The sequence below is a fragment of the Esox lucius genome, chromosome 18, assembly GCF_011004845.1.
Source record: "Esox lucius isolate fEsoLuc1 chromosome 18, fEsoLuc1.pri, whole genome shotgun sequence".
Lineage (NCBI taxonomy): Eukaryota > Metazoa > Chordata > Actinopteri > Esociformes > Esocidae > Esox > Esox lucius.
Window position 1 is genome coordinate 10,178,108 of NC_047586.1, and position 26,134 is coordinate 10,204,241.

At 41.4% G+C, this 26,134-nt stretch overlaps 1 protein-coding gene across 22 annotated transcripts in view; it reads left to right on the forward strand.

Moving 5' to 3' along the window:
• The first annotated feature begins 3,694 nt into the window (after positions 1 to 3,694).
• trdn (triadin) overlaps positions 3,695 to 26,134 on the forward strand; it is a 41,447-nt gene continuing 19,007 nt past the window's right edge. For 14 of the 22 annotated variants that reach the window (XM_034287912.1, XM_020056407.3, XM_034287909.1 and 11 more), the window contains exons 1-10: positions 3,695 to 3,786; positions 3,918 to 3,970; positions 5,856 to 6,065; positions 7,316 to 7,354; positions 12,323 to 12,379; positions 13,371 to 13,502; positions 18,459 to 18,485; positions 19,340 to 19,366; positions 20,342 to 21,421; positions 24,365 to 24,598. In XM_034287912.1, the coding sequence (XP_034143803.1) occupies positions 3,952 to 3,970; positions 5,856 to 6,065; positions 7,316 to 7,354; positions 12,323 to 12,379; positions 13,371 to 13,502; positions 18,459 to 18,485; positions 19,340 to 19,366; positions 20,342 to 21,421; positions 24,365 to 24,598 (1,825 nt within the window). In that variant the 5' untranslated portion in view covers positions 3,695 to 3,786; positions 3,918 to 3,951. The other 8 variants (XM_034287908.1, XM_034287914.1, XM_034287919.1 and 5 more) reach the window with 8 other exon arrangements.

Genomic DNA, 26,134 nt, shown 5'->3' on the forward strand with positions numbered 1-26,134 from the left:
AACAATTTCTTTGAGTGCAATGAGACAAGGAATGCATTTCCCACCGCCCGTGGAACTTTGGAGACGTAGTGACGGGAAAAATGCCTTAGACCAGTGAACCAGGTACTTTGCAACTGAACACTGTTCTATTTGTGGCAGCACCACTTAGGCCATGTTGATATTCTTAGTTAAGGCTTTTTTGTCCTTCAAATAGAGGTATTTCTGAAGTTGACAATGGGGATTAGCTAGCTAGCATTAATTTGTGAAACATTTGGTTGTTAACAGAGTCAGTCAGAAGCAATGTCTGTAGCTGTGTGCAGCCCTCCAGGGTTAGCGGTTGATGTGCTCAGCTGACCCCACTATACAAACTAGCGTAGCTCAGCAAACGTTGTGGATGGCAAGGGTTGTGGATTTGATTTCCATGGGGGTCCAGGCCAAAACAAGTATGAACATGAACATGGTCTGATTTGCCAAATGAATTATCACTAGCTGCTAAATCTCTTTGCAGTGAATGTTTCACTTTAGCATTTAGTGTGATGGAGTGGCTGTGACGTATTGGGCCTGCATCCGAGAGGGCTATGGTTGAAATCCCAGTTGAGTCACTATTGATATTCTCTTGGCTCGAAGGACAAGCTTTTATGGATTAGTCCTGTGAACGAAACCTGCATATCTAGGTAACAACATTAGAGTTAGACAGGCATGAGGCACATTAATTATTCTGGGTGTCACCTGCAGAACAAGAATCCATCAAACCAGAGAATAGATAATTGCACTCACCCATGTTGAATGTGATGGTCTAGCCTATCTACGACTGTCTACTCAAAACCATTAGAAACAGTATTCTGTCAAGCATACATCAAGTGAATGTTCATTTTATATTCCGAGAGTGACTTGACTAGGGCCCCTGCAGCGTACATAAGATTTCTTATCATGTGTTCATCTCAAGCCTGAGGAAATGCAGGGCCCTGCCTGAAAAAGGCCTGTAGGGTGGAAGAGATGGGGGAAATGATCAGAAAGCAGAATATGCATAATCCCAAACATGTTATAACCCTCGGATTCAGATTGTGTCGCATTTAATATTCTGACAAACAACATCAAATCAACTTGCTCTTCAAACGAAGGCTGACACCCCCGTTAGATTTACTAAAAGAGCGGTATGATGCCCAGTCATTTCTTCCTCATGATTACATCCGTAGTGTTGTCTGAGAGCTCAGTCGGCCCTTTGTGTCTCCACGTTTTGCCCTCAGCGTCAAGCTCAGTTGTGACTTGACTTAACAGGAATCCAGGTGGCCACTTAAAGCTGACAGGACAAAAAGATGATTTGATTTGACACAGCCAAACGGTAGCCTAACATATTTGGACCATTGTCGAGGTGTCCGGGGGTCTAAACCATAACGTTGTAACGTGTTTTTGTGGAGACAGTTGCACATCGACCATTTGTTTTGATCATCATTTTTTTTATCCCCTTTCTCTATAATGGTAATTCAGCTTGAATAGTTATACCTCACTTGTGGCCAGCTGCCTTTTGTTATTAACGATTACATCAGCAGCAGAACTGCGGACATCGTTTTCCTTGATCAGTTAGGGATGTCCAAAATGATGCTTCATCCACAGAAACCCAGGAAAACCAATGAGGAATAAACAGTGCCCACAGTTCTAACAGCCGTAGCAGAGAGGGTTTCTATATGCTGTTAGATGTTGCCTTTTTTTCATTGAAGACTTATGAGGGTCTTGTTTCTGGGGCTCCGGACAGTGGCAGGTTAGTGATAAAACATCAACAGAATGACTTTTAATGCCTCAAATATTTATGTAAAGATTGCACCTTAGAGTAAATGTCTTGCCCGGTTGACAGAAAACCTAGAAAATAGGTTATTTTGTTTGCGCTATTCCGATCCAAACGCATTTTAGGATGCAGCTTGTGTCTGCTAGATCGAGGATGTTGAGGTGTTTTGTCTGTATTCGTTGAACGGTTTGCTTATAAAGCCATTCCAAGTTCAGCTCATTGCATCGTTGGCCTCGTGTCAAGCTTGTTCTAGTCCAACCCTCACCCCATGTTTTGCCGTCACTGCTCTGAAATAAAACAAATGTGGCACTCAAAGCATCGGAGATACATGGCATATGAAGAGTATTATGCTCTAAGACAAGCTGAGCTGTGATTATGACCTAGATAGACTTGCATAAGCACAGAGTCAATATGCAATATCAGAGACCATACACTCCTGCATTTGGCTCTGTCACTGTTGCTAGAAACTATTTAAGGTTTTCAAAATGCTTTGGAGCTTCTGTGGTGTAATGATACCCTGAAGGTGTCGATCCGTTAGAAGGACAGTGGTTGTGAATGCCAGTGTGCACCACACTCATACACCAGTGTTTTGCTCTGCAGGGGGAGGTCTTTTCCTTCATGATTGCACACAATTTCATCATCTGCTCCCTCTGTTTTACCTCAACCGTACCTATTTTACAGTTACCTGTGCTGGGGTGCCAACACAATGACTGTTAGCAGTTACGGAGGAGCACCGGTTGTTCTATCAATCCCTAATCTGAATGCCGGCAAATGTTAATCACAAGATACAATAGATTCCTGTGAAGGTTACATGCAAAGCTACAGTACATTTCCATCTATTTGAAAAAAGCTCATAGGGTACTGTATTATAGATCCTCTAGTGAAATGTCTCTTCAGCCCTTAATTTGGATTCATGGATCATCAGACTGCCATTAAACTGCTTTAGCCTGTCAAAAAGGCTTCTCGGCAGAGATGAGCGGTTGCCAATAGAGGAGTGTAGAGAAAATGTCTACATTATCTTCCAGAAAGGTCAAGTGCATAACATTTTAGACTTGCAGTATTCTTTCTCAATCTGTTTTTGACTTGGATTTTTGTTTTGAGATGTAAACAAAATAAAGGCCTACATCAATTTAAGAATTGCAGGTGGTTATATAATCCAGGCTATTTATCAGATATGTTCTGGATTTTTCAGTATTTTCTAGGAATAATTGGAATAATTGTGTCTAAATCAACTGCCAACTGTTTGAGTTGTGAAGCAATCATTGGCCATTGACTTCCCAGACTGGCAAACAGATAAAAAAGTCACAGATATTTTTAGCTGGTTTTATCTGTAAAGTCTATACTAAAAGGAATTAAATCTGAAAGGCAAGGCTGCTGGTGCATATTCTGTCTCTTTTATTTCAAGTTCAAAGTGGTAGACACGACACTTGGCTTCCATCAATCTGGTACTCAGGCAGGCTAGTGAATGTCTGTGGGCCAGATGAACAGCTCCTGCTGGTGGCCTGTTCCCTCCACTGTGATGTGACTGTCTGCCGGTGCCCTGGCCAGGCCAGCAGGGGGAAGTGGGCTGTTCAGGAGAGGACTTTTGATGCCCCACCCCCCCCAACTGCGACCCCCCCCCCCCCCCCCCCCCCCTCCACTGCGACCTCACTCAGTAACAGCTCAGGTCGCCGGTAGCGGGATCACGCCCCTAGCCTAAAAAGGCAAAGCAGAATGCAACTGGTGTGGCTAGCTCTAAGAATAACCCAGGCTGGCAGGGCAGAATAGTCTGGGATAAGGTTACCTTGAAGCCCCTGTACAGCCCTGTGCTTCCTGATCTTCACCAACCCTGGGCAGGGAAAACCTTTAGGCAGGATCAGTGCCTCTCCACTGGCCAGCCCCCCCGGGGAAACATTTTCCTCCTCAACTTTTCTTCCCACCTTGGACGTTAATGGACCCTCTTCAGAGAAGCTAAGAGACAGTCGCATTTTGATGTATTTCTTTTATTTTCTCTTCTTCAGGGGAATCAAGCGTTTGTCCACCAGGTGAAATATATTTGGAGTGTGTCATTCCTTACAGGGACATTCTCATCTCTCCTCGACGATTAGAATCCAAACGGGATTAGAACCTACGTGTTTTTTGTCCCCAATGTTAACTCCATTTTTTTTGCCCTAAGGGATTAATTGCAGAAATAACATTTTCAAACCGTCATGACTGAGGCAGTCGAAGGTACAGTATCTGCACAAGTCTAAGTATGTCTTTACATTTTTCCCCTATATTATAGGTAACTTTGTTTTCTTCTTTTAAATGTTAAAAAAATATGTGGAAATGTTTTAGTAGCCGTTTTTTTTTTAACCTGCTTTGTAAAGGAATATCATGATTGGCAGCTTCTAAAAATACTGGATATCATAGAGCACATCGCTATTTGCTATGCAGCCTTGACACGCTGTGACGTCAGAAGTGATTTCATTGGCGTGCAGTGTAGAGCAGGTCTGTCACCACTGTTACAGCTGACAGGAGAGCGTGTCATCTACGTTGCTCAAATGATTCTTTCTGATGGACGTACCTTGCAGCAGTTTAAATAAGCTAAGGCTTGACTTTTATTTAACATGATCCAAGGTGTCAGAACTTCTATTCAACCTTAATTAAAATTGACCCAGAAGTGACTCAGAGTAAAGCAACCAGGAGGAGATAATACAAAATCAGATCAGCGTTTGGTCTGCTGACTCCGACCGGCCGACTCTAATTATTGACTTCCAATTACTGTCCTGAGATTATTTGGCATGAATCAACTAATGGTCTCTAAGACAGGGTTGTCGATTTCAGGCCGCCGTGAGTCAAGAACGTGCTCTAGCTGATGTGTTGTTGCGTCATACATTCAATAACAGCATCCCCTCAACACACACATACACACAGACACTGTGTACAAGACACTGTATGAAAGCAGGACATATTGTGTCTGTTAGCACAGCCTCTTGAGTCAGCAGTTTAAGGCATCAGGACCCATGGGTCCTCGGTCCTGACAACAGGGTGCAGGCCAGATTGAAGAGACCCAACAGGTGTCTGAGCTCTTAACACACTGCCAGCACCAGGACACACGCACGCCATTTGATGCTCTCCCTCTCAGACAGTCCTTAACCTGCAGTACATCCGTACAGTACATATACAATGCTGGAACAGCATTTCGACCAGATGCTACAGTATCTCTGTCATGGACTCACTCAAAGACAAACCAGAGAAGCCATGCAACAAGCAAGGGCTACTTTGATTTACAACTTGAATTTGCTGTATAACACATTTAACAGAGAATGACCACTGCATTGTAACTACTGCACCTGCACAAGAATCAATTGATTATTGTGACTCTGTCTGCAACATTCTGGTAAATCAATGAGCAGAGTTGTAAAATGAATGTTGCACATAAAGGCCACATGCACAGTAGTGTTTTATAAGGTAGCGTTGCCAAGGCATTTCTCTCAATTTACCACCAAAGAAAATGTTCAAAACGTCTGAGATTTACTGTAAATTTATTTACAAATGTAGTTACCGTAAGTCATGTCACAAGACCACAGACAACACATTCCAAACAGGACACTGGATTCAGATTCTGTAAACCTTATATGCATATATGCGTTTGTCTTAAAGAATCACATAAAAACACAATTCAACTTTAAAACAACAACATTAAAACAGGGGATATTTACGCTCAGGTTGGCTTGCATTTCATAAGTTTAAGTTACTGAAATGCATGCAGAAACAGGGAATTGTCATTGGCCCTTTTTGGACTTTTGGTTGCCTGAACTTGCAGCTTGAGAAGAGTGGCTGAATATCAGGTTGGGGTGGTTTGCACAAATCAAACACTATGTGGTTAGCCTTCTGGAGACAGGTCTTGCTGTTGCTGCCCCGCAAAGTCTGCTTTTCAGTGCAACCATTGCGCTCACAAACCAGCGGGTCAGGGAAAAGGACAGAGCGCTCTCGTTGCATTAAATAATAATGGAGATCACTTTCACAGGATCAATTCACTTGATTGGAACAAACTGAACCGTCACTTGGTCTTCACGTTGGTTCTAACTATTTGCGTCCAACCTACAGTATCTTGTGTCCTCTCTTCCAGCACGATTCTCCAGCGCAACCATGGTCATCGAGGGCAAGAACGGAGATGCGGGACACCCTCCGGTCAGGGTGTCCAAGAAGACCGTGACAGACGACCTGTACACCACCTTCAGCTCCCCCATGGCCTGGATCCTGGTCCTGGCACTGGTCATCACCTGGTCCTGTGTGGCCGTCATCATGTTCGACTTGATGGACTACAAGGGCCTCACAGGTAGGTCCCGAATCTCCCCCCGCTACTGCTACTCCCGCTTTGGGATTTTACTTAGAGGCCTGCTGTCAGGTTAAAGTGTAGCCCCCCTCTCTGCGTATTGAGGTTCTGCCTCATGCCTGATAGGTCACCGCAGGTCGGGACCAGACTTGCTCTTGCTTTGGTTTGTTAGGATGAATCGGGACTAGTGCTGCTCGGCCGTTTACGTGACCTGTTATGCATTGGGAAATCATCCATCTTGGTAATTCAGGCTCTGGTTTTTAATGATGTGGGTATAGATTGGATCTCATTATAAATATCGCCCTTGCTAAGAGCTGCTCATTAATTTACCCTTAACTTTTAGCCAGGGTGAGGTATGCAGTGCGATAAGACATTGTACTGTAGCTTGTTGTTTCCTGGCTGGAAAAAGCGCCACTGCCTTATCACCAGTGTGGGTCTCTCAGGGTAGCACATAGCTCGTTGGCAGCTCATTGTTACTGATAGGACTGACAGTGTTAAGACAGGCCTGGGTCCTATCTGCAGTAGTCAAAAGTTATCTGAGAGAGTCTGGGCAGAAAACGCCATGCCCCTGTCCCAGTCAAACAGCACTGAGTGAAGAAGCTCACATTTTCGACAGTCAAACACATTTGCAGACGCATTTTTTGTTTTTTGAGATGCATCGCTTCAGTCAGTAGAGATATCACATTGATTGATTTAGTTCATTACTGTTGCAGATATAATGGTGAAATGCTCTGTTGAGTGAAAGTTTAATATATTCTTGTATTCTTCTGTGTTGTTTTCAGTGTGACTTTGTGGTTTAACAATAAAGTTTGACAATGACAATTTAAATTTTTTTGGAGAGTTTGCTGTTTGTTCACATGGCTCAGTGCTTCAGAGAAATTGTCATTGTGTTAATGGATTTTCCTCCATAAATGTTTATATTTTCATGTCATATGCCATTCACAATCATTTCACGTAAGATGTCTTCCATCAAAGACTGTGCGCAAACATTTTTGAAGAGAAATTCAAAAGTGGGCACCGTTTTCAGGTCAATCCGATTAACTCACAAGTCAAAACAGTAGCTGAAGGCTGACATACAGTGGGGGGCCTGTGGGTCGAACACCCCCGAGTCATTCAGCCTTCGCAGTAATCACACCCTCTAGTCATTCACTAGAGTGCCATAGCCACGTTCACTCTCTAGTTTCTAATCTAGTTTCCTCCTCTTTTCACCCTGTCCATCCCCATGTGTCATCCCGTTGCCATCCAATATAAAGAGCATACATTATACTGTGACGACCCCTGTTTGCCACCTGGTAAAGACTCTCTGCCTGCAGTGTAGCGGCCGTGCATGTCTGCCTGCTTGCATCCTCTCTGCTACTAACGACCTGCATGTCCGATGGAGAGCAATTGTCACCAGCTCCGTCCAGTGCTGAGGTGGGCTGCACTCATGCTGCACATGATTAATGGATGAATGGAAGCCTTCTACACAATAGAGTATCTCTGGTTCATTTAAGGCTTCACCTATTACGTCCGGTAATGATTAAGTAAGGCCATCGCTTTGTAGTATTGAAGTAGGCGCCGTTGCCCGAGCTTTTTCTCCATTCCGATGTTCTAAAGCCAACTGTAATAGGACAGCTATTTATACGTCCGAACCATAACCTCATTACTGAAGAGGAGTGGCCTTTTTGGACTGTAGCTTTCATGCAAAAAAAGATTTTGCATGATGAAAGCTACAGTCCAAAAAGCTACAGTCCAAAAAGCTACAGTCCAAAAAGCTACAGTCCAAACGATTTGCAAAATGTTCAGCCATTACTCGTGATCCATGAAATGCTTATAGTAAACTTTGCTATTGGTGCTTGGCTGTAGCATTTTTTCACTAGCCTATGTAATTGAATCAATTAATACATGAGCTGACCGATTTAGGATGTATTGATGTATGCACTAGAATATTGACTGCCCCACTAGTGCTGCTTGTCTGTAGAATGGCAAAGCTATGCTCCCAAAGTGGTGCTATTTGTCTAAATGACTTTAGTCTCTCCGACCAATGCAACAATTAGTTTTGCTTGCTCTTTTTTTCTTTTATAAATCACTTTAGGCCACAATTACTAGGTCACATTGGAAATAAAAATAACAATTATATTAATATGAAATCGCTATTATATAGCTGTCAAGTGTTCAGACATGAGCCTTTAGGTCTGAAGTGATTTATATGACTGTAGTTTTAGGGGTTATTTCCAGGAGAAATTATCCCAAAATAATTGTGTGACAATTGCTACTGTGCATTTCAACCTATGAAAAGCATATATTTTTCAAAAGTTGGCTTTCCCAACTCAATCCATACACAATTGCCTTGATGTTAACATCAATAATGGCACATTGAGTGCATTTCTGCTGGTGTTGCTGTTTATTAACTGTGTGGTAATGAATGATGGCCGTGCAGAATGCCTTTCTTTCTTTGAGTGCTGCTTTTGAGAAAGATACACTAATCTGATGTGCTTTGATAATTATAATTGAATATTTTATGTTGCAGATAAACCTGCAAGGAGAGATATACATAGATCCTCTACAATGCTTACTATTGAGCCTTGTATGTGATCAATCCCAATGGTCATCAGAATGACCTCCTGATCTTCTACGTGGAAGAATTTCACACTGTGGCTAATTTCTATCAAAGCCTGTCAGCCTTGCCATAACAATAAAGAGTCTTTATTAGGTGTAAAGTAAAACGGTAGCTAAACTACAGTAAACCACAGACCAGGGGTCGCAACCAATATAATTGGAAAATACATTTTTCAAAACAACAAAAAACATGTTTAGAAACCAATATTTAATATTGTGGACAATGGAAGGCAGAATCTGTCAGTCAGGAGCACAGTCATTCAATCTGTGGTCTGGTGATTTGTAGGGAAAAGCAAATGTTGAGAACATACAGGACCTTGAATGCTATTGATGGAATGTTTTTATTTTTGTTAAATACAGGGAAATTTTGTGCTTTGGTTTGATTAGAAATAACATATATTATAATGCTTAATGTCAAAGACCTAAATTAGTAAAAGGAGGTTGTGTTTGGTTAGGAATATCCATGGGGATAATATATGGTTTCAGGAAAACCCATGGAATGGGAGGGTGATAATCACCACAATGGATTATAGATTAACCCTTTAAAGTAACATTTTAGTAACTGACCAGTAATTGGAGTAGAAATCCTACGTGTTAAGGTAATGTAAATACCCATATAATATCAACATTACAGGGTAGAATCTTTTCAAAGGTAAAAGGTCATGTGAATTCATGCTGAGCTACAGAAAATTAATAAGAAAACGTTTTGTAATATGTCAGATTAATTTTAGATTTAGGATTTAACTAGATTTGGATTTAACTTGCAATACCATTGCATATATAAAAGCAGGTCCCATATCCTTGCCTTTAAGAACCAGCTGTCAGGTAGCTAGCGCTTGTCCCTCTGTAGTACAGTGAATAGCATTTTCCATCTCTGTGAGGAATAGCAGTATGCCCTCTCATAAACTGGTCCTCTGGGTTCATTTGAACCCCTCACTGTCAGTTGGGAGACTGCCAGAGTCAAGGTAATTTATGGCAATAGATAAGAGGGCCTGTCACTCATCCTTTCATTACAAATACGAAATACAGTTGTGGACCCAAGTGGATATACAGAGTAAAAAATATATTATTTTGGAAGACAGTAACAAAAAGAAATGATTTGGCATTAAATCCTTTACATTTTGGACCAAATGCTCAGAATAACTCCTTGCTAAAGAGGCCATCCTGGTGGACACAGTGTTGGACTGCCCAAACACATGACATTTTTGTCCCTGTGAATGTGTTGCAAGTTGACATGTGGCTAGCCATCCAGCCACCCACACCTAATTGAATACTTCACATTTACATTATGGTTATGAAGTAATTTAGCAGGTGGTCTAGTCCAGAGGGACTTACAATACTGAAATACACCAAATAGGTTTAGAACAAACCACCTTAACTTACCTACAACCCCATTTCCCCCCCAAAAAAGAGAAGGTATTGATGTGCAAATCACTTAAACCCTATATTCAATAGAAAATAGTACAAAGACAACATATCAAATGTTGAAACTAAAATATTTTTGTGCTTCTTGAAAAATGTATGTCCACTTTGGATACATTTCAAAAAATCTGGGACAGGGGCAACAAAAGACTGGAAAAGTGATGTAATACAAAAGAAAACTGATGGAATATCTCACAAGTAATTAGGTTAATTGGCAACAGGTCAGTAACAGGCCAGACAGGATGAGTCTTTCAGAAGTAAAGATGGGGTGGGGTTCACCATTCTGTTAAAGACTATGCAGGGAAATAGTGCAATCATTTAAGAATAACATTTCTCAACGTAAAATTGCAAATAGTTTGGGGATGTCATCATCTACGGTAAATATTATCATTAAAAGATTCATAGAATCCAGAGAAATCTTTATATACAAGGGACAAGGCTGAAAACCATTGGATGGCTGTGATCTTCGGGCCCTCAGGCAGCACTGCATTAAAAACAGACACAATTCTGTGGTGGAAATCACTGCATGGAACACTTCCGAAAACTATTGTCCGTGAACTAAGTACGTCACTGCATCCACAAATGCAAGTTAAAACTCTTCCATGCAAAGAAGAAACAACATAAACAAGATCCAGAACCACTGCTGCCTTCTCTGGGCCTGAGCTCATTTAAGATGGACTGAGGCAAAGTGAAAAACTGTCCTGTGGTCTGACGAAACAACATTTGAAATAATTTTGGGAATCATGGACGCCACGTCCTCTGGAATAAAGAGGGGAGTGACCATCAGCGCACCGCTCAAAAGCCAGCATTCATGATTGTATGGGGGTGCATTAGTGCACATGGCATGGGTGACTTGCATATCTGTGAAGGCACCATTAATGCTTAACATATGCTGCCATCTAGACAATGTCTTTTTCTTCAGCAAGACAATGCAAAACCCCTTTCTGCACATATTACAACAGCATTGCTCCATAGTAAAAGAGTCTGGGTGCTAAACTGGCCTGTCTGCCGTCCAGACCCGTCACCCATTTGGCGCATTATGAAACAAAAAATACAACAAAGGAGACCCTGAGCTGCTGAGCAGCTGAAATCCTATATCAAGCAAGAATGGGAATATATTTCATTTTCAAAACTACAGCAATTGGTCTCCTGAGTTTTTAAATGCTAACAGAGTATTGTTAAAAGAAGAGGTGATGCAACACAGTGGTAAACATGCCCCAGTCCCAAATTCAGAAACATGTTGCTGGCATCAAATTCAAAATGGGGATGGTATTTTCCAAAAACAATAACATTTCTCAGTTTCAACATTTGATATGTTTGTACTATTTTCAATTAAATATCGAGATAAATTATTTGCACATAATTGCATTCTGGTTTTATTTGCATTTTACGCAGCATCCCAACTTTTCTTTAAACGGGTTTGTACTGTACATAAGCGACTTTGTTTGGATGTTCAACTCCTTTCTACTCAAAGCCCTTGCCTTCTGTATCACTTTTTTCAGGGTAATATGTATCTAGACACGGTCACCATGCCAGGAATCAGGGTAGCTGGAGGACAATTTGAAGGTTTCAAATGCGCAAGCATGGAGGGACATTTATCTCCACGACATTGGTTGAAATGCCAATCAAACAAATGTCACTGAATTAATGAGCATATCATTAGTATTCCTGCTTGGTGTCAATTTCACAGTCTCACGCATTGTCATGGAATTGGTTTGCCTACTTCAAATCCTACCAAGCACAGGTGTAGGTAACAATTGCACATTATCCATTGGAGTAAATACATCAAAAAGTCTGTGACATGACATTTCGATTAAAAACAAATGCCAGGCAGCAGAGTGAACTTCATACTGTGCTCCTTACAGTGACAGTACAGCAAGTTACTATTCCATCCATTTCTTCCTGCTGTTGTATTATGGGAGCTTTCTACTGTTTGTATTTGGTTGGTTGCAACCAGCGTATGTGTTCCGCTTACTTTGGCCATGCCTGTCTTTGTCATTAACACGATGAACGTCATCGCGGTCATTTACATTTCTTGTCATCGTGCGCTGGTTGTGAATCGTGAGTAATTGTGTTTCTGTGTCATTGATTGCTGTGGTTACACACTTATTTACTCCTCCCAGAATGCATCTGTTCTCTTGCCCAACTTCGCCATGTGTCTGTGATAGAGACTGTTGACTGTCCCTGTGCTTGTGCTCCTATTTTGTGCCACTCTGCTTATGTACCTCTCATCCAAACAGGGCTGCCCTCACATCCCGCTGTCAGGAAAGCAAATAAGGAGTCAGGGAGGTCTAGAGGCAAGATAAAATACTCCTTCTGTTGATTAGAGACTTCTAAGTTTGGGTTGACTCATTGTAGCGACTAACTGTAGAGTAGACAAAACTAATGAATAGCTGTTAATCAGAAGAAATTATCATACAATTAACTATTAAAGACTAACGAAGCAAGTAATTAGTCCATTAACCCCTGTCGTGATAAATACCTTATGATACGTTTGATATAAACATATATGTACAGAATCACATAATACAAAGGCAGGTACATTCCCATTGTATCGCACTAGTTTTCTTCACCAATTAATGCTAATTCATCCTACTATAGACTGCATAAGCAATAATCCCTCTCTTTTGAGGATCGGTAACACTTCTTTGACATTTGATCGCTAAAGCAATATACAGGATCTAGAGAGCAGTATATAATTACCAGTCAGTTGCACCCTTGTGTGTCTCACTAACTCTGTAGAGGGGGCTGGCATGGAGGCCTGATATCCTGTGTTCTGGATTGTAGCATGTTTACCTGTCGGATGCTTATTGCCTACTGCGGGTCTCTGTATAACAAAATGGAATTGTCTGTCTCATGCTGTTTGCCTGCACGGCACTGCAGACCGACATACAGGTGGAGTAGTCTGCAGTGTTTATACTGTATATACCAGCAAACCATGTCATGGAAGTATCCCATTGGACCATGGATGGACGGAACGACATGTTATTGTGCAGTCGATCAACACCGTCGTCCTAAATATCTACAGTGTATCGCTGTCGAACACATTTCTGCGTGTGAATTTGGGTTTCCGCGATGTCCGATTTGATTGTTTCTTTTGTGAGAATCCGAATGTGATTTTTGTTCACACAGGTGACTAAGTGTTGAAGCGTGTTGAAGCGTTCTTTAGTGAGTTGTGTGACAGTGTTTACGGAAGTGTCACAGTGTTATAGAGTGTGGAAATGTATAGCAGGACATTGGACCGTATGCACAGCCTTGGCTCACGCGACCCATTCACCCCACTCTCAGGAAACATTCAGCATGTCAGCTCGGATCCCATGAAAGTGGTGAATGGGGCAGTTGAGGAGTCCACTGACTGGGTCAACCTGCTTCTCAACTTTGCCTCCAGCCTGGTAGCTCCTGAGGAGGAGGAAGTCGAAGGTATATTTACCCGTAGAAATGGACCAATCAGACCACGCACAGCAACAACAGCAATTTAATAAACCAATCAGGCCCACACACAGCAACAACAGCAATTTAATAAACCAAACTGCATGGTGTTACTAAAGGTAAAAAGAAGGGCTAATCCACTTGTATTTGATGAGTCACTCTGCAGATCATGTCTCATTCAACTTCAAGCTGTTTGATTTACACCGTTGCACCTCCAATATTTCTCCATCGTCAAAGTCTATATGGGTGTGACTGTGGTTCACATATTAACTTATTAAGGGCACCACTGCATCAAAAGCCCCTAAGACTGTGTCTGAAGGATAAATGCAGGATGTGCCTAACAGATTGGAAACTGTGAGCAATTGCAGAGTAGAGTGCTTCAGTCCAAGGTTGGGATCTTATCAACACTGACTCCACACAACACTATGCTGTTGGGGGTCCATACATCACCTTGACACTTCATCATATCTCATATTACATGATGTATTGTAACATATATACAGCAATAAGTCTGTCTTTACAAGCTTCATCGTTGCTGGAGCCCATGATAAAAGCTAGGAGGTGTCATTCATTCACATCCCAGACCCACCACTAAAGAAAGGGACACTGTTTTACAGCCTTTCATACAGAAGAAGTTGGAAGCTGAAGAACAAGGCCCTAGACCTGCAGCTTGATACATTTTGCTCCTGTACCACTTGTGTGTGTGTGTGTGTGACTATTCTATAAAAGATCAAATAAAGTCAACCCAAAAAGCATAAATCTCTCTCTCATCAGTCCCTTGCTTTTGTCCTCTCAAATCTCACTGTGTTTCATCAAGTTAGATTTAATGTAAAGATGCTATCTTCATGCTCGCTCCACACATCACCATCACCAACATGAGTTCATGTTATGTTTCCCACACATCAGCTCGTGTAGTAACAGACATCTGAAACAGCCAAAGAACTAGTTTGGGTTGCACAGCTGAGTCAGTTAGAGCCAGCAGGGCATTAGCATGTATTTATACCAGACACGGTAACTTGATATCAAGTATTCCATTTCAATGACAACCCAACAATTTAGCAGCTGCTATAATAGGAGCTCCAAGTCTACCATGACATGGAAGACAACTGCTCAACCAGAGTTCAGGGACAAACTGCCCACTGAACAAGAACAATGTTTGACAGAGAACTAAATTCACATCAGCGTGATTTGGCCAAGCAAACATGTAGTCAATTTAACAGCAGCATCTGGATATAGTTCGGCAGATGCAGCTGAATTAATTTAAGCAAATGTCACTTAAATATGGCTAATAGTGTGGCTGGGAGGCAAAAGAAAACGCAGCAGATTACAGTCCCATGTCTTACTCAGAGGAAAACTATGATGTTGTTTTTCATAAGCACACAAACAAAACACACAGTAACACAATAAGAGCTGGAGTGAAGCAGTTATTAAATACACAGAGAGAGGAACTTTATTGCAAACAATTAGAATGCTACTGCAACGGGAATGTGTTTAAATGTGTAGAACATATTATTTGCTATTCCTTATCTGGATGAAATAACTACTATAAGATCACTTTTAGGTTAGTATTTGTCATCTGGTGATCAGCAGAATGTATGGCCTTTCTCCCAATTCATATAGAGGGAAGGGAAACAGAAAATTTATGGCAGGGGGTATAACCATTTATTATGAAACTGATTAGGCACATTTAAGTTTTCTCGGCACATTGCTTATACACATTAAGTATGACAGCGTGGAAATACTGCCTAACTGTCATCTAAGGGCATACCCTGCACACATGCACTCACACAGTGACCTTTAATCTCTGTTAAGTGATCTATAAAGGGAATGCAATACACACACACACACACACACACATGCCCACACACAGATAACAGAGGAATAGAAAGTTACCTTGTCCCACAGTGAGAGTATTGATACACAGTGATATGGAAGGGTTGTCCCACAGTTAGATGGAAGGATTGTCCCTTAGTGAGATGGAAGAGTTTTCTTATAGTGAGATGGAAGTATTGTTACACAGTTAGATGGGATTGTCCCACAGTGAGATGGAAGGGCTGTCCCAACATGACATGGAAGGTTGTCCCACAGTGAGATGGAGATGTAAGGATTGTCCCACAGTTAGATGGAAGGATTTTCCCACAGTGAGATGGAAGGATTGTCCCACGGTGAGATGGAAGGATTGTCTCAAGTGAAATGGAAGGTTTTCCCACAGTGAGATGGAAGGGCTGTCCCAACATGACATGGAGGGTTGTCCCACAGTGAGATGGAAGGTTGTTCCACGGTGAGATGGAAGGATTGTCCCACAGTGAGATGGAGATGTAAGGGTTGTCCCACAGTGAGATGGAAGGGTTGTTCCACAGTGAGATGGAAGGTTGTCCCACAGTGAAAAGGAAGGTTGTCACACACTGAGATGTAAGGATTGTCCCACAGTGAGATGGAAGGGCTGTCCCAACATGACATGGAAGGTTGTCCCACAGTGAGATGGAGATGTAAGGATTGTCCCACAGTGAGATGGAAGGATTGTCCCACCGTGAAATGGAAGGTTGTTCCACAGTGAGATGGAAGGATTGTCCCACAGTGAGATGGAAGGGCTGTCCCAACATGACATGGAAGGTTGTCCCACAGTGAGATGGAGATGTAAGGATTGTCCCACAGTGAGATGGAAGGATTGTCCCACCGTGAAATGGAAGGTTGTTCCACAGTGAGATGGAAGGATTGTCCCACAGTGAAATGGAAGGTTGTCCCACAGTGAGATGGAAGGGTTTTCTCATAGTGAGATGGAAATGTTGTGACTATACTTTGCTCACAAAACAACACACAAATATATGGTGACCTGTTTGGCTGTCTGACAGATGTGAATTATGACTCAAAGACCAGAGACTATTTCTGTCTCACTGCAGAGTAACCACTCTAAAACAGACACAGTGTCTCACTGCAGAGTAACCACTCTAAAACAGACACAGTGTCTCACTGCAGAGTAACCACTCTAAAACAAACACAGTGTCTCACTGCAGAGTAACCACTCTAAAACAGACACAGTGTCTCCCTGCAGAGTAACCACTCTAAAACAGACACAGTGTCTCCCTGCAGAGTAACCACTCTAAAACAGACACAGTGTCTCACTGCAGAGTAACCACTCTAAAACAGACACAGTGTCTCACTGCAGAGTAACCACTCTAAAACAAACACAGTGTCTCACTGCAGAGTAACCACTCTAAAACAGACACAGTGTCTCACTGCAGAGTAACCACTCTAAAAAAGACACAGTGTCTCACTGCAGAGTAACCACTCTAAAACAGACACAGTGTCTCCCTGCAGAGTAACCACTCTAAAACAGACACAGTGTCTCACTGCAGAGTAACCACTCTAAAACAGACACAGTGTCTCACTGCAGAGTAACCACTCTAAAACAAACACAGTGTCTCCCTGCAGAGTAACCACTCTAAAACAGACACAGTGTCTCCCTGCAGAGTAACCACTCTAAAACAGACACAGTGTCTCACTGCAGAGTAGCCACTCTAAAACAGACACAGTGTCTCACTGCAGAGTAACCACTCTAAAACAGACACAGTGTCTCACTGCAGAGTAGCCACTCTAAAACAGACACAGTGTCTCACTGCAGAGTAACCACTCTAAAACAGACACGGTGTCTCACTGCAGAGTAACCACTCTAAAACAAACACAGTGTCTCACTGCAGAGTAAGCACTCTAAAACAGACACAGTGTCTCACTGCAGAGTAACCACTCTAAAACAGACACAGTGTCTCCCTGCAGAGTAACCACTCTAAAACAGACACAGTGTCTCACTGCAGAGTAACCACTCTAAAACAGACACAGTGTCTCACTGCAGAGTAACCACTCTAAAAAAGACACAGTGTCTCACTGCAGAGTAACCACTCTAAAACAGACACAGTGTCTCCCTGCAGAGTAACCACTCTAAAACAGACACAGTGTCTCACTGCAGAGTAACCACTCTAAAACAGACACAGTGTCTCACTGCAGAGTAACCACTCTAAAACAAACACAGTGTCTCACTGCAGAGTAACCACTCTAAAACAGACACAGTGTCTCACTGCAGAGTAACCACTCTAAAAAAGACACAGTGTCTCACTGCAGAGTAACTGCATTAACACAGACACAGTGTCTCACTAGGTTTTGACAGCAAGGCATTGGCACCTTTTTAATACTTCATATTCATGGCACTAAATAACACATTATTAAATAAATTGCTTCCGTGGCCTCAGGATAAGCTATAAAACATGATTTGTTGCTTTCATTTATTTACAGAACCTGGTAACTTTATCCCTCAGGCTAATGTGCTTTGAAAGGACCTCCTCCTCTCTGCTGTTATAGAGCTATATTTCAAACACATCTTCAAAAATCAAACACACCCTGGAGAATTAGCATTTTCCTCTCATTTAACTTCTGAGAGATAAAATTAAATCCCAATATGAATATCTGCTATTCATAGTTATAGCCTGTTTAGCACAAATGAGGTGGGTGTATATTCAAATCTCCCTTGAAGAATGGCTGACTCATCATATCAAATTGCTTTGCAGAAACTCAACCTGTCTACTGACACAATTTTTCCCGACACAAACTCAGCATACCATTGTTTACAGCTGGTATGTTCTACATAATTCTGCTACCTGTCCCAGTTTCCAGGCTCTGCCAAAGAAATACAATTTCAGTAAATCTTTCACCTTTGCCCTGGCATCCATTGTAAATAGCTGTTGTTGCTGTTGTTGTGTAGCAGACGGCCTCCTATTGAGGTGCCTTTTACCCTTTAGCATGTTTTTTATTAAGTGGTGAAAATACAGTAAATAATAACTCTCCTTCCACTATGATCCACATTCATAATATATTCTCTGTCATAGTTTCTCCAGATATGTTTCGTTGGTTCCTTCCTCATATTTACATTTTTTCTTTTCTCCATCTGCTATCTAGGTGGAGGACATCTGGTGAAGAAAAAGGGTTTGTATTCACATATCTAATCATTTGCTTTAGTTTTTAACCCATTCATCACTCTTTTCTAGTAGATGTTTTCTACATGGTCTTTATGCCGCAGGTTTTAGTAAAAGGTCCTGAGAAATGCTTGCAATGGTGCAGTCAGTGGGAACCCCATTACTTTGTGTGTCCTCAGTCTTGTGAGGTAGGCAGGCTTGGCTTTTCAGCTTACATGCCTTTGCATGTAGGTTCTGAGGTCCAAGACTGAGGGCTGGGTTCCAAATATCAACCTATTCTTAACATTGTAGGTACACAAAGGAAGAGCCAGTCCCATTTGAGACCCAGTCCAATTAACATTAGAAAACGTGCTGATAATTTAGGCATAATCACTTTTTAACACAATAACGCTTACGATTATATAATAATTCTTCATCTGTCTTCATTCCTTGCATGTCCCCCATCACTCTTTATACGTAGACCTTCAGTAATTGGTGATGCTTTATATTATGTTGCCCTATGCGCGTAATGAAGTAAAACATTTGATATAAAAATGAAAGTTTTGACGTTCAAGTTATTATTTAATGTATGAACATTATAGTTACATATAATATACATATATTACCGGGCCATAACCCAAAATCAACGGTCATCACACTAACCATGCCATTCCACAGTGCTAAGAAATTCATTTGTTTATGCTTGTGGCAAAAGTTTTATTTTAATTATTCGTATAACCATCATACTTACTGTATCCTAACCATCGTACTATTAGGTTCTGAGTTTAACATCCATGGCCGTTTATTGTTTACTTGCCTAGGGACACAGATATTATTTTAATGACTACCATTTGCTGTTAAAATCATTTCTGTTTCCACTCTAAGCAGGATTCTTACCATCCAGAAAACAAGGTTTGTGCCCTCGTGCTCTTAGTATGAAAATGATCAGACATAAAATAGCATTAGGCAGGCATGTGTTTATAATTCCATCTCTTCACTGCATGATGGCTGCAAGTGGTGATTTGCACTGTTGCCAGAGTAACTTATGGGAAATGGGTGGGATCCTGTAATTGATTGCTTTATAATGTAAGATTACTAGTCAACGTGATTACTGGCTCAATTTGTTCCCAGACCCTGTAATTATTCCCAGAAGCTACTATGGACAACTTGTCCATTTTCCCTTAATGAATAGCTGTAATACAGGGTCATTACATGTCTTCTAGATGGTGATATCGTAGTTAGATAAAATCTAGTACAATTAATTTCAGTGAATAGTAATTTCTTCTGTCTGAGTTATTGTAGCTGTTATGTAGGCCCTTACTCTTCATATCAGTAAATTATTATTTGGCAGTAATATTTACTGAGCACAACAAATTAGTATGAGCATGAATTCCCCACTAGGCCACCTTGTCAATGTATATTTGTTTGTGTATAACATGAGTACAGGTGTGAATTGTTGTCTTGAAGGTTTTGCAATGCCATTCTTGACTGGAGTTATTATTGTTTCATGTTTTTACGTTCCATATTGCTCATGCTCTGATATTTTATTAACCTCACTTCGCTATATAATATGTGTATTTGCACTTTTTTAATTTCATTTTGAGTTGGTGTTTGTGGTGTGCTGCATAGTTATACCCCATTCTGCAAAGTGAGGTAGACGAAGTGCCAGGTTGGAACTACTGAGATGCACTGTAAACACTAATAGATATACAGTGCATGATTCAAGTGAGCAGAGAGCAGCCTGCCTGGTGTAACCATGATGAGTACACAATAATTGTACTACATATTGTGTTGCGTTGCAGTGAAGAGTGCTGTTTTGGCAAGGTGCCCTGGATAAGAATGTCTGCTAAGTTTGAAAAAAGAAATGATACATAGGTAATTTTTTAGTTGCAGGGATGTTTGCAGTGGAACCGGAACCAGTTGCTGAAGTAAAGGTAGATCTAGATGCAGAAGAGGAAGAGGAGGAGGAAGAGGAGGAAGAGGAGGAAGAGGAAGGATATTATGATGATGATGAGGAAGAAGAGGAAGAAGAAGAGGAGGATGAAGAGGATGAAGATGAGGATGAAGAAGAAGAAACTTATGATGAGGAAGAGGAAGAAGTTGAGGAGGAGGAAGAGGAGGGGGACGATGTCGAGGAAGAGGAGGAGGAAGCAGCAGTTGAGGAGGAGGAGGAGGAGGATGATAATGGTGAGGGGGATGATGAAGTCGAGGAGATAGAGGCTGCTGATGATGATGATGAGGAGGAGGAAGAGCCCAAGGAGGAAGATGCTTCTTCAGAGGATGAGAAGGATGAAGAGGAAGAAGAAGAGGTTGCTCCAGTGGAGGCGGCGGCTGGGGCTGATAATATGAAAGAGGAAGAGGAAGCTCCAGAGGTGACTGGTGATGATGATGATGATGAAGAGGAGGAAGAGGCTGCTCCAGGGGTGGCTACTGTTACTGAAGCTGATGATGAGGAAGATGATGGGGAGAAGGAAGATTCTGCTGAGGTCGAAACTGAGGCTGATGATGATTATGAAGAAATAAAAGAAGAAAAGCAAGGGGCTCCCCTTGTGGTTGAAGTTGACGACACAGATGCAAAAGCTCCAGCTAGAGATGATGGTACTGAGGATGACACAGAGACTGGAGCTGAACCGGAACCCATTACCGACAAAGAATCCAGGGATGCTCCCGTTTCCACTGCCGATGTTGACCATGATGACCAAGAGGAGGACATTGATGACACAGGAGCAAATATTGTTGTTGACAGTGAGGATACAGGAGAGACGACTGGTGATGTCACTGACATTTCTGATGACACGGTCGATGATGACGATGATGAGTCGAAGGATGCCACTGAAAAAAATGCTGAAGAAGATGATGACGATGAGGAAATCCCACGAAAAGTAATTGCTATTTCCACTCCAGAGGAAGATGATCTATCCAAAGATGAGGATGATGATGATGACATTGATGAACGTCTTTTGACAGGTATTGAACATTCAGCAAGGAACTGCCACATATCTCATTGCAGGTGCATACGTTTCAAAGAATTAAGGAAAGGCAGATCCCTACACTATAAGGCAGATCCATACACTGATCTAGCTAATATCACTGCAGTTGATTGAACCATTACGCAAACTTCTTGGCCTAAGTCAGCTGCTTCGGCGAGAATGGAAGTTAAGTTTGTACTGTACCTTTTTGTGCGTTGTTGTCATTGCACCACCCACATCCAGTCAGTGTGTCAGATGAGGTTGAGCAAAGAACCTTTATTCTTTTCCTTACTTGACCTTCTTTTCATTAGTTCCAATCCAAAGTACAGCTTCTGATCCAAAGTACTGAACGGATGTGGGTGGACTGATGTCTGTGAAAAGGGTCCAATTAAAAATTTTTGAGAAAAACCGACGGCCATGAGGCCCACTCAAAAGGCTTAAATATTTAAGTGTTACTTGCATGGGTGGATTTCCCGTTCCTTTCAAGACTGGTACTTAAGCCAAGTCATTCTGCTGTTGTGTCCTCATCATTCATTACTCTTATAACTTCACAGTACATCAAATGGATAATAATATCAATGTATTGTTATGATCTAACTTGTCAGAATGAACAGTATGTTTCACAAAGGACATTATTGCTTTACCATGAATAAGTAATGCTGCACTCAAATCGGATAGTATAAAAGAATAATAGAACAATGCATTGAATTGAAAGCTTTCTTGGAGTTACTCCCACATGATTATGCATGATTATCTCGAAAGTCCTTTCAGTGAGTGATGGTTGGCAACATACTGTTTTATAGTCTTAGACCAATACTTGCATATACATATAGCTTGTGGTTACAAAGCCCCTAAATCCTATTGATATATTCAGCATGATATCTCAGACACACCTTATGCGATAAAAAAGCAACACTTGAGAATACCTTGTGTAATGCCACGAGAACCGGCATTTACAAAATGACACTGACCAGGCCCAAAATGGGTGCCTCGGAAATCAACTGGAATTCTACTTTTTTCCACCTCTTGTCCTCTTTGAGCTACTGTTCTCACACTTTATGAGATCTCCAACTGTTTATATATGTGGACATAGTAACTGAATACATATATCTACTGATAACAGGTCTCTAAATCACATTGATGTACAATATTCAGCACATATGGTTAACTTCGGACCTAGATCTACGGCACTCTTATCAACTTAACCTAAATTAGAGTCACTGACAGATAATTTAATATGTCAAGAAGACCACAAATGGAAGGAGACAAGATGTAAGAACAGAGTCACTATAAAAATTAATCTGAACGGCAGTTTTGTTATTGTCTGTCTGAGTGGCTCTGTTGGATACAGTAAACACAAACGATCTTCTGTTCCTCAATGCATAATTATATTTATATTGCCATTGACAGTGCAGTCGAAAGAAGATGGCAGTTGCCGGGTGGATTATTTCTCCCACTGTAGCGGGCCGTGCGGAATTGATTTCATTATGGTGGTGATTCGTTTTCGTGACGCTCAAATATTTTTATGTTTTACCACTTATTTTAAAATGATACACTGGTTAAGTTTGCCAACAAACAAACAAAACTAAACGTGAAAATCGACAACATAAGATGAGGAGGTGAACGATCAGACGAGCGCGGTTGAGGAGTTCTGATGGAGATCCTCCTTCTCATGCTGTGTAGATCAGAGGGTAGCAGCTGCTGTTGCTCAGTAGGGTTGCCAGCACAGAACCCTTGTAAAGCAGGGGTTACCACCATCCGCTTTCATGTGTGAACTTGCCACTCATCAAGCTACAACAACTAGCCACAGCCTCTGAGAGGTCAGTCAAGGACTAGAGATTTCCCTCACTTAGTTGGCTTCACTCCAATTCTTCTACAGCAGCAGATGAATGTGGGGATGGTGTTTTCATCACGCTTTTTGTATTATATTTAAATGCATTTATCATTTAGCACTGTTCATCTAACGGTTGGCCTGTGTCTGAAGCTAAGCAAGGTCCCTGGATGAAAGACCAGATGCAGTTGGAAATGATATTGGATGACCAGTAGGGGCACTCTTCCCTCTGGTCTAAAGAATACATCCTGAATTTGTGTTTACTAAGATCCCATAGCCATATTATAACAAAAAAGTGTACTTAGGTCTTTTGGCAACTCTCACAATATTTATAGAATAATATGAATAACACACAAATGTTTAAAAAAAAGTAGGTAAACGAAATCGGAGAGATTGTGGTCTTTGGTTTATATTGACTGAAATGCATCAACATGCTATTGTTCATGTACATGTCAGGAAAGATCACGTAATAGTTGAGTGTAGAAAGGACATTACAATTTAGCCAGTCTCTTTAAAAGTATGCTACACAGCTTGTGTGCTTGACAGAGGTAAATAGAAGGTACATGTATGTTCCTGAGACTCATACATTTAATTTAAGGGGTTATAATTGCTGGCAGCTCAAACGTTTCAAAGCTAGTGTCAAAGTGTTTTGAATGAAATAGGAAGCAGCCTTTATGTGCCAACAGCTCAATTGTATAATTATCTGTTATATTACTGGCAAAAGATGCCATTCATCAAATCTGAATCAATTCCTAAATAATATTTTCAGCATATTTGATATTCTAAAATGATGGATTGCATGCATTTCAGTGCCACTACTTGGAAAAAAAATACAGAAACCCACATTCTGAAGACTATGAAGAGTGACAGAGAAGAAAAAGACATAGATATTTGTGAGAAAAAAAAAATCATTATATGCTTACTCCATCTTACTCACTGAGTGCAAAATGTTACCTAAGGTTTTATAACCTTTTGATGTTTTTAGCGAATGTATTCCACTGAGTCAGCCTGAGCCCAACAATTAGTCCTCATGATGAAATGATTGCTTGTACGTGGACGCACTGAAACCTCTGGCAATCTATTCAGTTCCAACTGTGAAAATATTCACAGGGATCATCACTCCGGAAGGACAAAAGAATGAAGAGACCAGGGCGTCTGCTGAACCAAAGCCCGGAATGGATGAAGAGGAGGAGGTAGTGGAGGAAGAGGCACCCGAGCCCCAACCTGAGGAGGAGGTGGAACCTGTCACTGAGCCCAGGAGGGATGAGGAGAAGGAAGTAGCTCCTGAGACCAAGGAGGAGGTGTTAGCTAAACCTGAGGAGGAGGTAGATATGGCAGCTGATGGTAAGTGAAAAGATTGGGGGGAGATGCTTTACAGATGCTGACAGTGTTTCCAAAGATGTGGGCGAGGTGAGGAAGAGGAGCGAGCAAGGGTCAAATAGTTACAGCGGGTGTGGGAGTAGAGAGGCCTCCGGCCAACTGTCTGTTTTCCCTCCGTCCTCCTGCAGTACTCATCCCTTATGGGCTATTTGTCCATTAATATGGAGTATCATGTCTGTCTGCTGAAATGTCTGCATGACCACTGCTGTTAGACAGCTGGTGATCAATAAAAGCTGTCTCACAAGTATATTATTCAACCCTTAGCGACTTAGCCGACCACACCGTCTGGATAGCTGAATCATCGTATAGAAAAATCTGCATGTTGTTTTACTTTAACTGTATGCTTGCTAAAATGGTCAAACTTGTTCCAGCATTCATAAAATATAACTGGTTGCTCCTTCCCGACACGTCCCGACAGAGAGTCCCTCGAAATGCAGTGTGAATTGACTCAGCACATTTACATTAGAGTCATTTGGCAAGCACTCTTATCCAGAACAAACCTACTGTAAAAGGCATTCATGTTAGGGTTCGTTAGATGTCTTGCCACATTCACGCTCTAGCAACTTCTTGAGGCAGGTCGTGCGCCTGCTATCTCAATTACTGCATGATGTGAGTGTCTTGTTTTTACATGTTCATTGTCTTATTCATCTGATGTTATGATAAAATACAGTGAGACTGTACTATTATGAGTAGTTTCACTAGCGTGTTAGGGTACAACTCAGCCCTCACAGACAAGCCTTCAAAGAGTAAGACATGTAGAAGCAGAACATTTCCATGTTGAGGATTAACTGGTGAACTCCATTTGTTCTACTTGGCACCTTTTTTCTACAAACACACGGACATGTCATGTGACTGTGGTTGACCTTACGTTTTAGCAAATTGAATAGTTTCTTATGGATTGTAATGGTAGAAAGCATGCTGTATCCAGATTACCCCAGAGTAATATGGGAGTGCAATGGAAAATTACAGTGCTGCTCTTTTTAAGCTACTGGCTCTGAGGTCTAGATACAAATATCTTAGGCTCCTTAGATGTACAATCCCAAGGATTATACAAGAGCCCTGAATGTGGAGTGAGCGGCCAAAGGTCAGACTCATGGCATCTCAGCAGGACAAGATCATCACATGTATGACAGAAATCGGTTATAAAATGACATTCATTATATTTTTTTTGTTTGTGAATGGTATTGCTCCAGAGTTGTTTATAATGATGAACTTTATAGATTGGTTTAAAAACATATTTTATGAGCCTTAGTTAATCATCAAAACCAACGTCATGTGTTTTTACCAGAAAGGACCAAAGACAAAGTAATACGCAGGTTGATTGTGTCTGATGTTAACTAGGTGGTCCCTGATGGTGGGTCCTTTGAGGAAACGGGCGATATATTTAAACAGAGAAACGTTTTACATGCAGCATACAAGATACATGCAGCTAAAGTCAACTGAAAGAATACACCTGGGTGTCATAATTATGGATTCAAATGAGCAGACTGGGCAGACTAC